This window comes from Gossypium hirsutum, chromosome D08 (genome assembly GCF_007990345.1).
Source record: "Gossypium hirsutum isolate 1008001.06 chromosome D08, Gossypium_hirsutum_v2.1, whole genome shotgun sequence".
In the NCBI taxonomy this organism is placed as follows: Eukaryota; Viridiplantae; Streptophyta; class Magnoliopsida; order Malvales; family Malvaceae; genus Gossypium; species Gossypium hirsutum.
Genome location: NC_053444.1, coordinates 42629822 through 42641753, shown reverse-complemented (window position 1 = coordinate 42641753; position 11932 = coordinate 42629822). Strand labels below are relative to the sequence as shown.

At 31.8% G+C, this 11932-nt stretch overlaps 2 protein-coding genes across 3 annotated transcripts; both read right to left on the bottom strand.

The window, feature by feature from the left end:
* Window positions 1-5509: 5509 nt before the first annotated feature.
* Window positions 5510-8693, bottom strand: LOC107909877 (RING-H2 finger protein ATL20). Of its 2 annotated transcripts, XM_041098168.1 has the most exons (3): window positions 7752-8693; window positions 7408-7456; window positions 5936-6059 (listed from the first exon to the last, which is right to left on the bottom strand). In XM_041098168.1, exons 1-3 carry the CDS (start codon window positions 8440-8442, stop codon window positions 6041-6043), a joined length of 759 nt encoding a protein of 252 aa, XP_040954102.1. In that variant the 5' UTR covers window positions 8443-8693; the 3' UTR covers window positions 5936-6040. The 2 variants fall into 2 exon arrangements, with proteins under 2 accessions (XP_016693069.2, XP_040954102.1); XM_016837580.2 differs by lacking the exon at window positions 7408-7456 and having other exon boundaries at window positions 5510-6059.
* Window positions 8694-8696: 3 nt separating this feature from the next.
* LOC107909873 (RING-H2 finger protein ATL22) lies at window positions 8697-11189 on the bottom strand. Its single transcript, XM_016837566.2, has 2 exons — window positions 10348-11189; window positions 8697-9210 (listed from the first exon to the last, which is right to left on the bottom strand). Exons 1-2 carry the CDS (start codon window positions 11012-11014, stop codon window positions 8780-8782), a joined length of 1098 nt encoding a protein of 365 aa, XP_016693055.2. The 5' UTR covers window positions 11015-11189; the 3' UTR covers window positions 8697-8779.
* Window positions 11190-11932: the final 743 nt, after the last annotated feature.

The following is an 11932-nucleotide window of genomic DNA, read 5'->3' as shown; positions in this document are numbered from 1 at the left end:
GGCCAGGTATAGTTGATGTATTAGACTTACTCTTTATCCATACAAATAAGTATTTAGCTTTCAAACTTAGGCAAATATGGGAAAACAAAAATCATACGGATTAGATCATAGGAACAAATGTAGTGATATCTTGCATATCGAATAGAAAAAATTAATAGAAATTAAAATTTTAGCAAAATTCAAAAATGAAAATTACTCCTAATCACGTTAGGCAAAGAAATAATAAGAAGCTAATAAAAGTGAGTTTAAAATAAATCTAATATAATATGTATAATAAATTATAAATAAATTTGTGATGAAAAAATATCATAATATTACCTTGTCATCGTTTAAAATAAATTTCCACAAGTGTCGTCGTCATTTGAATATGAAAATGCTTAAAAGTTTAATGTTATTTATAATGATAAATCTTATTTTAATAGCTATACAACTTTAATACTAATTAAATAATAATTAATTTAAATAATACATTATTTATAATTAATTAATATATTCGTGTAGTTCAAATGAATTAAAAACTCTATTATATAAAAATGAAAAAATTGATTGATATGAATTTTTTATTTTTAGTACTTAATATTACTTATTCTTAATACATTGTGTAACACCCCTTAGCCCGTCAAGAAGGCATGGCGTGTACCATTCAACCAAACAAATATTGAAAAATGTGTCCATATTATAGTAAGCATGTAACTGTTTTCTATATATTTGAATGATGAATAAATAAATAAAGTTAATTTCACATTTTACAATTATATCTTTTATATTTCTATCTTTTGTATTTTGTATGCATAGCGAAATTGTAACAAGCAAATATTAGCTGATTGGTTGTTTAAGTTCAAACTGAAGAGAAGTAGTATTGTAAGAACGTTTACATTGCGAGAAAGACAACCTACTTCAGTAGATAATCGAAATGAGTCCGTAAACTCGTAAAAGAATCAAAGTGAATATTTGATTTAAATACTGAGAATGATTATTATGTCGTCTACAATTCCAATCGGGGAGATGGCTAGTCTTCGCTATCGGAGTAGTTGACTCCACGGGTAGAGACACAGATGTATTCATTGGTAGAATGATACATTGGACTGGACCCAAGATGAATTAAATTTGAATCTATTTGTGAATTAAGTTACTTGTGGCGTTCATGGTGTAATTTACCTAAATCCTGAGTTAGTCACTGACCATGCGTATGCAACTCATGTGCTTTGATATAAGTGGAGGCTTATTCTCTAAATATGATCAAACCCATAACCGGTATGTTGGGTATATGACTTGTGTATGGTATGACTTTACTAGCAACAGTGGAATTCATAGCCCAATAAAGAGTTAATGATATCCTCTCATTGGGATTGTGTGGATTGATAAATATGGAACGTGAGTACGAGTTGCTAGTTCTCGAACGAGCAATTTATCACAGTCATTTGTTGACAGTGATCATATTAATCATTAAGAAAACATAATGGTGACAATGAGATAAAATAAGATCGTATTGAGTAAACGGATTTAACTCAAAGAAATCATGGATATCATATGATGGTAACATACACATGACGAGATCATTGGATAAAGAAGTTGGATGAATTGCTTACATAAAGAGAATACAATAAGGAGTTTTCAATCATGGTACTTCTTGTGGATTAACTCCATGATTAAGTAATTGCAAATTATTGGAACGATGCTTCTGAATATAATTGCAATTACTAGAGTCTAATTGTATATGTTCGATTGGTCCCTCCGCTAGCTCAACAAAAGCTCGATCGGACTGCAGTTGAATCAGAAAAAAATTCTATGACTTTGGAAATAATTTAATTGAGTTGATTTATTCGACGTGGAATTAAATTAGGTGGTCGTGAGAATTGTTCAACTAGAGAATTTGATTAAAGAATTTTCTTGAAAAAATAATTTGGAAAATCTAAGTGATTTTTGGAAATGTTAATTTAGATCAAGTAAAATTAAATTAATCAAATTAATTAAAATTAATATGATACTTTTAGAAATTAATGTTCAAGTCAGATAATTGGCCCAATGGGTAATTGAACTTGAAAATTGAGCCTAAGATCGTAAATATGGCCTGGGTGCCCAAAACCAATACCAAGACCTAAAAACTAGTCGAATCGGGCCCAACTTGTAAAACTAGGTTGACGGTCCAACTGGTGGTTAGACCGGACCAATCGGGTTGTAACTGACTCTGATCGAACCAATAGTAACTGAATCGGCTTGGGGTGCCGTAAGGGTGTTGCAGCTGCATCACTGGACACAGCGGTGTCAGCGGCTGCAACAACGGTGTGCCGGTGGCCAGTGAAGGTTGGTCTTTGGTGGTTGAATAGTGTAAAAGTTACACTCCTACTGGGGCTCTACCAAAGAATTTGATTTTAAATTAACTACTCCAAAAATAATATTATTTTAATAGTTTAATAATATATTTAATTTAATACTTATCTTAATAGTATTTTATTAATTTAGTATTAAAGTGATTATCTTAATATTAAATTAAATTTAATGTTTATCTTGTAGATAAATATTTTATTATTTTAATAAGATTTAATATTAAATTTAATTTAATATTTATCTTGATAAATTTTGTATTAATTTAATATTAAAGTGATTAAGTTTAACAATAGTTGAACTCTCTAAATTCTCCTTATGTAAAGAGAGTATTGGATCATTATTTAACACACTTGAATTCAAGAGAAAGTTGTAGAGAGAAAAGTTTTTGAAGAGATTATTTCAGAAAATTTCTAGAGATATTTTTTTGATTTACAACTTGACCCTAAAGTTTAGAGAAATTGCAGAATTACCCCACCAGTAATTTTTGTGAAAAATTTTCTGATTTGAAGCGAGCCTACACTCGGTAGACGTGAGCTTGAGGATAGCAAAGAAGACTACTTGGTCAAAGCGCTCACCCTAGACGAATAAAAAAAGTATACTTTTGATTAAGTGTTTATTACTTTAAATATCGCAACCAAGATATTGTTTTGGAAAAAATTTTAAAACTCTGTTTTCTTTAAATTTATTTTCTGTTGCGTTTTTCAAACCTGTTTTTTCTAAAAACAGACCCCAATGGACTAGGGCATTATTGATGGATTTAAATCCATTAGCTTAACTTAAATCTTTGAGAAAATAATTATAAAATTTTCTTTTTTAAGAAAAAAAAATTATTATTCTTTCGACGCATCTCTAAAGAAAGTAATAGGAGTTATACAAGAAAAGTTATATTATCCAACCAATGCCTAGTTATGGTGTAAGCATATAAAAGATAAGGTCACAAACTACAATTCAAGAGAGTTTGGCGTACACTTTTATAGTAAGAGTTAATTCTCTTTTTAAGACAGAACAATACAAACGACGAAGTTAATTGCAAAAGTTAAATACAAAACATATGTATACGTCATCCGCCAAAATAGCCATACATGATACAGAAATAAACAAGTGGCTCACTCGCAACTGTAGCTCTGGCGTAGTCTCCTTCAACTGATTCCTCTTCTACTAGAAATATGCCTAAAGAAGGATAAGTAATGGAGTAAGTTCAATTGAACTTAGTGAGTTCCAAAAATGGATGCAATAAATTACAGAAATATCGCGATTCAACAAGCATCGATACTCATAAGAAAAATAAACTTATTCGTGAGACTTTGTCGTACAGACATGGTAAATCAATAATGATATCTACATTTCACTGGTAGAAATACTTTGCCATTTTAAATATAACACATAGTACATGGGCGTTTACTATTTGCCAACTCATGCGTATCTCCCATAATCATGCATGTTTACAAACTATCATTCCTTGTGCCAGCCTTGGACCCATAATCCAAAATCATAAATCAGTCATATTCATATTCATATCATCCTTGTTAAGTTGAACACGTGTTCTCTCGTAAGGCTAGACCGTGATCTGTCAGTCCAATTTGCAATATAGCTGCCTTAGTGGAGGCATCACAAACAGATTTCCTTTCCATATTTTCACATATCACAATTTGTGCAATACTGGGCTCATGCAACAAGGAGGGTGTTTTTACATTGACAATGGCCATACTCACACATGCAATATTGGTTTATTACACACCCATCCAGATACAACACATAAACTCATTTACAGTAGAGACAACTTATCGTACACGACCTACGTATCATGTAAGTATCATAAATCAAAGGAAGTAAGAAAGAACTCACCAACAAGCTTCAGAACAGGATCTACTCTATTGGTCATTTACCTCAATTGCTTGAACCTTCACTAGCTTTTTGGGCTAAATAAGAAACAGTTATAACCATCAAACCATTTATCTAATTTAATCATGTATGCACTAATGCAAAAATGTAAATCCCTTCGACAACTACCTAAAGGCTTTCTAGAAATTACTAATAAGCTAGTACTTGACAAGGCCGTTTTGACTAGCTACTGGAACCTCCTTCGTCTTCTCTAATGAAGATACCTTAAAATTTTCCAAAGACTCAAAAAATAATGTAGAGAAAAACAAAGGTGAAACATGTCGGTTATCGACATCCTTATATAGCACAGATAATGGCGACAAAGATTATTGGAAGGGTTAGAAAATCCCACTATAGCCCTTGAAACTTGAGAATAGAGTTTCCTAAAATTTTGAAACCTAATCATTTACCAAACATAACTACTAACACTAATCAGCTTAGTGAGTAGTAAAACGTTGCTTGTACACTAATACAAGTTAACTAAACAAATCATTCAGCTACCTAAGCACATCAAGCTGTCATCTACAGAAATCTAGTTCAATCTCAACTAGGTCTCAGCTAAACTCTAACGATACTCACTGACTTATTGTTTTCGTGCTAAAACACAGAAAACAAATCTATCAATCTGTAAACTAACAAGTTCACCCCAAAGCATCTGGGGTTGGCAGATTGCCTCCCAAAAAAGTCTGCCAAATGGCAAATTCCAACGAGGAGTTCTGCAAAATGGTGTACTATTGTATTCACGCAATACGCCACCTAGACGCAACGGATAATTCACCAATCCCATCCTTTTTCCACCCTGGCTTACCTAACTATACGTCAAATAACATATCAATACGGTCTACACTGGGCGGGCTGTTACACATTAAATTTAACTTCACCTCAACTATATAGTTTAAATGAATAAAAACTCTTTTATTAAATGTCAATTTAGTAATATAAAGAAAAAGAAAGGGTATTTTCATCGATTGAAACTTTTTTCTAAATTCGTGCTTTTATATAAATTATAGATATAGATTAAAGTGTTAGGGTGGATTTTATTGTAGAGAAATACTACAGGTAGTAAATTACAATTTTTTTAATACAAGTATCACATAGCACATTTAGTTAAATTTCAAGAGCCAAATATAACATTAACCCTTTATAATATGATGTTTATAACACGATATGAACTTTGTTTATGCATAAAATAATACAACATAATTAAGTTCGTAACTTCATTTTGAATTCATTAATAGTGCATATATCAAATAAAAATCAAAGGCAAAGGTAAACATGCCCTTATGCATCCAACAAAATCTATTTTTATAAATGATAAGTGAAGATATAGAGCAATAATTAAGTCTCCATTTAACCCAAAGGAATATTAATTGACAACATTTAAAGCACATATATTAAAGTAAAAAAGGCAACCACTGGCATGAGTGATGATAATGTAGGAGCGACAGGAGGAGGCTCCTCAAACTTATCGCGACATACGGGACATGTTGCATTTAGTTTAAGCCACTGGTCTATACAATCGACATGAAAATAATGGCTGCAATTAGGGATAGTTCTTAACGTCTCATTGGCTTGGTATTCGCATAGGCATATGGAGCAGATGTTGTCTCTCGGATTGGGTAGGCATCGGCTTGGACCAAGCAAAGTTGTAGGGTATGTGTCAATTGTTTGTCTATCAAGGCCTTTTGTTGAACCTGGAGTTGATCGAGGGTGGGTCATGAGGATTTCGGGGTTGGGGTGGTTCTGTCCCTCGGTAAAGTTGAGTTTTACGCAACTTATAATCGCGATGAGGCACACAAGGGATATTCCCAAGCCGAAAACCAAGGCATCTCTAACACTTGATGGAAGCCCTACACAAGAAAAGATGAATGCAAATTAAATTCAAAGTTGAGGCTCTAATATATATATATTAATTATGAATTTTATCCCTCTACCTTATTAAAATTAAAAAAAGTTAGTCTTTTTATTTTAGTTTGTTAGATTATTGACTTCCAGGTCAACCATTAATGATACATTGTTAAACTATTTTTTTCAATTTTTGTACGAAGACTAAATTTTGACAAACTAAAGTAAAAAGATTAACTTTTCAATTTTCGTAAGGTAGGGGGCAAAGTTTAGAATAAATCATATATATATATATAAAGGCTTTATTCATTATTTGAAACTATACTCATTTTTCCAAGTTGGTATCTAAAATTTTTTTTGTCCCATTTTGATACTGAACTTTGCTCCATTACCTGTTTTTGTACCTAAAAGTTAACGATGTTAAAAAAGTGGCAAATGAGAACACACCATGTCATCGATGAAATGGCACATTGACTGATGATGTGGCATGTTGACTGATGACGTGCTATGTTGATTGTGTTGATTGGTCGTTGATAGGACAAATCATTAAAAGTTGTACAAAATTATTAAAATTTATTAAAAACTATAAAAATCTGTAAAAATAATTTAAAATATTAAAAAATTGATAATTAATAAAATCATTAAAATTTTATAAAAATTGCAAAAAATATTTAAAAAGTAAAAAAATTTGTGAAAATTATTTTAAAAATATTAAAAAATGTATACGATTCCCATAATCAGTTTTAGCTAACTTGGTTCACATTCATCCTTGATATTCGAAATGGAATTTGCCATAAATCTCAAATTGATTTTTCTTTTATGCTAAGGCAGGCCAAATTTTACAATTTTTTTAATTTTTTTTAAAATTTGAAAATACTTTTTAATATTTTTTTATAATTTTTAATAATTTAAATTTTTTTCATTTTAAAAAATTATAATTTTTTTATATATATTTACAAAATTTAATGTTTTTAATAATTTTTACAACTTTTAAATATTTTAAAACAACTTTTACAGTTTTTAAAAAAATTATACTTTTTACAATTTTAATGATTTTTTTGTCCAAACAATGGTCAATCAAAGCAATTAATTCTCGGCGAATACCGGTCAACTTTGGTTAACATATTACATCATGTTATTGATGACTTGGCGTGTTGTTATTGGCAGCTTTTTTAACCTTGTATAATGGAGTTAAGCTTTAAGTATCAAAATACAAAAGAAAAAAAATTAACTACTAAAGTGGGTATAGTTTAATGGTTAAATCGTGAATAAAATTAAATATAAATATGGATAAAATTTTGACACTCCACTTACTTCTAGAGGAATGTAGTCAGGATATCGAAGGAATATTACCTTAAAGAAAAGATATTGAAGGAATATCCGTGAAGAAGAAAAGCGATATCTGCACATTTGAAAGATCCAATGTAGTTTGCATTCCATCGGTAAATCCTAATTCTAATACCAAATTGTTCTATATACTCCCCATATCACCCTTCTTAACATGCTTCCGGCTTCCACTTTACCAATGGAATGCAAAGATGAAAAACTGCTCTTTTAACTCGATTACCATTATTGGTTATTACACTTCAAAGTTTATGCATGTTTTTTTCTCAGTTTTAACCTTTTTGCATTAAAAAAAAACACACATTTAAACGATTAAAGAAAAGGACAGCGTAGAAGAAGTTAATGAAGCATACCGTGTTTAATAGCACTGCCGCATCTGACCTGCAAGCCTGCACCAACATTCTCGAATAGGCAAGTTCCTTGATGGCTTTCACACCACCGGCAATCAGGTTGGTTCCACCCCAAAGTCATACCGTCCTCCCACCAATCTGTTGACATTGGGACCATAACCTTTGCTATCTCCAAACACACCGACGTCGATGGGGTATAACCATCCGTCAGTATAGCGACGACATAAAAGTTGAACCCGCTAAGACATGGAATTTTTGTTACTCCAGGATATTGCACCATAGTTGAACAGTTGTAAAAAGTGTAGCTTTGAGTGTTTACTGACATAAAAGGAGAGCCTGAGAGATTAAGACCCTGAAGAAGAATCCCCGGGAGGCACCCTTCCGAGTAGCTGAGTTGCACTACTTGTTGGGCGTAATCGATATGGAAGACGCTGAAGTTACCGGCATATGGGAAAGTGAGGATGGTTACGTCTTGTGTCGTCTCCTGGACTTGGCAAGAGAGTTCAAAGTCTTGATAGCCGCAGTATTGGGGCTGGTCTATAAGCCTGAAAGGGAAGCGAATAGTTTGAGATCCGCATAGGGTAGAACAAATTTCTAGGCTTATTGATGGTTGAAAAGAAAAGAAAATGATGATGAACAAGAAAGGTTGAATGGAAATTGAATCCATTCTTTTAATAACGTTAAAGAAGTCCATTCATGTAAGTAGTTAGTTTAGAGGATTATAAACAACGTACAGTTTGTTCTTGCTTTTTTGGCAGATTAAACTTGTAGACCTCGAGTTGGCATGTCAGAAGAAACTGAAAAACAATAGTTAGCTGTCTACTATGTTGTAGTTTTGTTTTCACCGACGAAATTTATTCCTTATTTTTTTTGTGTTTTCCTTGTCACCCTCAATTGTTTTGGTAGGTATTGATAATGAATAAATAAATAAATAATCACAATGATGGGTTTGGTAATTTTCACTTTATTTCTTTTACATTGATCCCATACAGAAATTATACACAAAGAAAAATAAGTAAATTAATCATCTGTTATGATGAAGATGAAACAATAGGAGCTAATGTTTGCGGGGTATTACGGCACAAGGGGAATGCAGCATTCAATTTCAGCCACTCATCGATGCAAACGGCATGAAAATAATGCTCGCAATCTGGAATAGTCCTTATCATCTCTTTAGCTTGGTATTCACTAAGGCATATTGGGCAAGTATTATCATTAGGCCTCGGTAATCGCCGGCTTTCACTCAGCAATGTTACTGGATACTCCTCGATGGTTTGTCCATCGAGACCTTTGACGGAAGCATCTAATCTTGGGGTGGTCGACAACAGTTCTGGCTGATTTGGATGCCGATTGTTGTAGTCTTCTTCAACCTTGTTGCGGAGGTAAATTACTAAGCCGACGATGAACAACACCGGTATTCCAGCACCAAACAATATACCGTATTTAGCATGTCTTGAAAGACCTAAAAATAAATAATGAAACATTTATCTTCCTTATTTTATTTGATCTTTGAAAACAAAAAAAAATAAAAAAAATGAAAGACGCAAGTATGAAATTCAACCGCCGCCTGACGTGGTTGTGGAAGCATGAAAGCGATGCCTCACCAACAGATTGAGAAGTGAATAGCAATTTTGAAATTTGCTCTGTATGTCCCATTTTTATCTTTCCTCACATGTTCCATTAACTAGTAAGCCTAAAGCAAGTATATATATTTTTATATCACCATTGAATGTGGGTATTATGTATTAATTACTTTTAGGGTGTACTTGAATGATTTTTTCTATAATTTTATCAATTTAATTGAATTTTTGGATAAATGTACTTTAGAAATTAGAAAGAATTTTCAACAATGAAATTTGATCAAATAATTAAATAATAATAATAGAAAAAATAAGAAAAAAAATTGCATTAATTATTATTAGATTTGTAAAAAACAATAAGGGATAAAGTAACATTTAGTCCCTGAATTTGATAGTTTTTCTCACCTTGGTCCTTAAACTTTTTTTTATTTACTTTAGTCCTAGAACTTGACGACTTTTCCTAATTTGATCTTCTCTTAAAGTGTGATGACATGATACATTTTCATACTGCTACATCATTACCTGAAAAATTGTAAAAATTTATAATTCAAAATTTTTTGTATGTTTAGATTTTATATATTTTTTAAAAAAAGTTTTAGGTGATCACATCATCACACCTTAATGGAATCTAAGTTCAAGGACTAAATTAAAAATTTATTTCTAAATTCTGGGATTAATGTGGACAAAAATAAGTTTAGAGATTAAGTTGAAAAAAATTACCAAGTTTGAGAACTAAATAAAAAATAAATAGAAATGAAAAAAATTGGTATAAAATGACATAATAAATACTAATTTCTTAGTAAAAATCAAAAGCATTTCACAAAATCCATATCTAGAATTGAAAAATCTAGTTTTTATTTTAGCATATAATAAAAAATACTTTAAAATTCTCCTTACAAATTAGCAAGGCTTGAATATTTATGGTAGCTGAAGATATGTACTTTTTTTTCACTGCAACTATATATGCAATATTTTTAACCAAAATTTCCATAATTTTTCACTGCAAAATAGAAACATACCATTGGTAAAACCACCGGAGCATCCAACATCCAGGCCCGTCTCACTCTTGAACATGCAGTTCCCTGCTCCAGTTTCGCACCTCAGGCAATTCGGTTCATTCCATGTCAACATAATACCATTCCCAAGATTCGACCAACCCGTCCAGGAAAACGGAACCAAAACCGTCGCTATCTCTAAACACGACGTTGACAATGATGCCGACGAATCGAGTCGGTCCGCCGGTAGAGCCACGACAGAAAAGTTTGTACCGCTGAGACAAGAGATATGCTTTGCTTGATGAAGCTGTGTTGATGCAGCGGCGGAACAATTGAAAAACGTGAAGCTTCGAGGATATAGCGAATCAAAAGGAGTACTGGATAGGTTAAGTCCATGAAGGAGACATTTGGGGGTGCAATGATCAGGGTCGTTGAGCCATATATTTTGGAACAAATAGTCAATGTGTACGACATTGAATTCACCGGAAAATGGAAGCGAAAGGACAGTTTGGGCTTGGTCCTTGCATGAGAGATTGAACCGGGGATAGCCACAACGATCGGGTTGGCTGCTGAGACGGAAAGGGAAACGAACCAATTGATTCCCACATGAAACACGGCAAATTTCAACGCTTGCTGATGGCTGAAGAGAGAATAAAAAGACGATGAATAAGATGGTTTGAAATAGAGTCATTTGGTGCTCACCGGAAAACTAAGTAAAAAAACCTTCAATTTTCCTTTTAAGCTTTCTCGAGTTAGTTAGCACCCTGGGTTAGGTAATTTGCGAGAAACTCAACTATTAAAAAATGGTTAAATTGTGCCACTAGTCTCTGTACTTTACTAAAGTTGTATATTTTTTATCCACGTTATTTGATTTGGTTACTTTTAGTCCCTGTACTTTTTAATTTTTAGAATTCCAATCCTCATCAAGCGATAATTGTTAAATTCATTAAATTCTATTGTTTCTAAAATTTGATACGACAAACATATTATCATTTGTATTATGACATGTTAGTTTGTTATTTCCACAAATTACTGACTAAAAATGATCAAGTTAATGGATTAATGATTGTTATTTACGTCAAAACTAAAATTTCAAATTTCAAAAAATATGGAGACTTATAATGATCCAATAAGAAAATATGAACTAAATCTACATCTGTACACATGGTACAATACTAGTAACTAAATTTAACCAAAAAAAATTATATGCTACTATTCGGGTTTCAAAATTTAAAAAGATATAAGGGTTAAAAGTGATCAAATTAAAGCACAAAGATTAAATCAATAACGTTCATAATAGCAAGATTTAACTTTAAAAATACAAGAAAAAGAAAAGTTGAAGAATTTTATTGTTAACCAGATAATCCAAAGAAAATGAGTTCAAAGATGTCATTTTATGCTTACTCGGAAGGCGACTACATATATATTTTTAAAAAAAATGATGATAATTTAGTGTGGTCTGATACATTAAAAATGTATATATATGTTAATTTTCAGTATATATATTATTGAGGCATATGTGACGTTAAATAGAAAGAAGCAAAGGAGGAGGTTGACATCTTGGATTATTTAGAGAATCTTGTGATACATGGATATGTTAAATTTCAGT

Coding starts and splice junctions, on each gene's coding strand:
- LOC107909877 (XM_016837580.2), bottom strand. CDS start 8,442: ATGGACTTCTTTAACGTTATTAAAAGAATGGATTCAATTTCCATTCAA. Junction 6,060..7,751: donor CGGCAGTGCTATTAAACACG/GTATGCTTCATT, acceptor TTTCTTGTGTAG/GGCTTCCATCAAGTGTTAGA.
- LOC107909873 (XM_016837566.2), bottom strand. CDS start 11,014: ATGACTCTATTTCAAACCATCTTATTCATCGTCTTTTTATTCTCTCTT. Junction 9,211..10,347: donor CTCCGGTGGTTTTACCAATG/GTATGTTTCTAT, acceptor ATTTATTTTTAG/GTCTTTCAAGACATGCTAAA.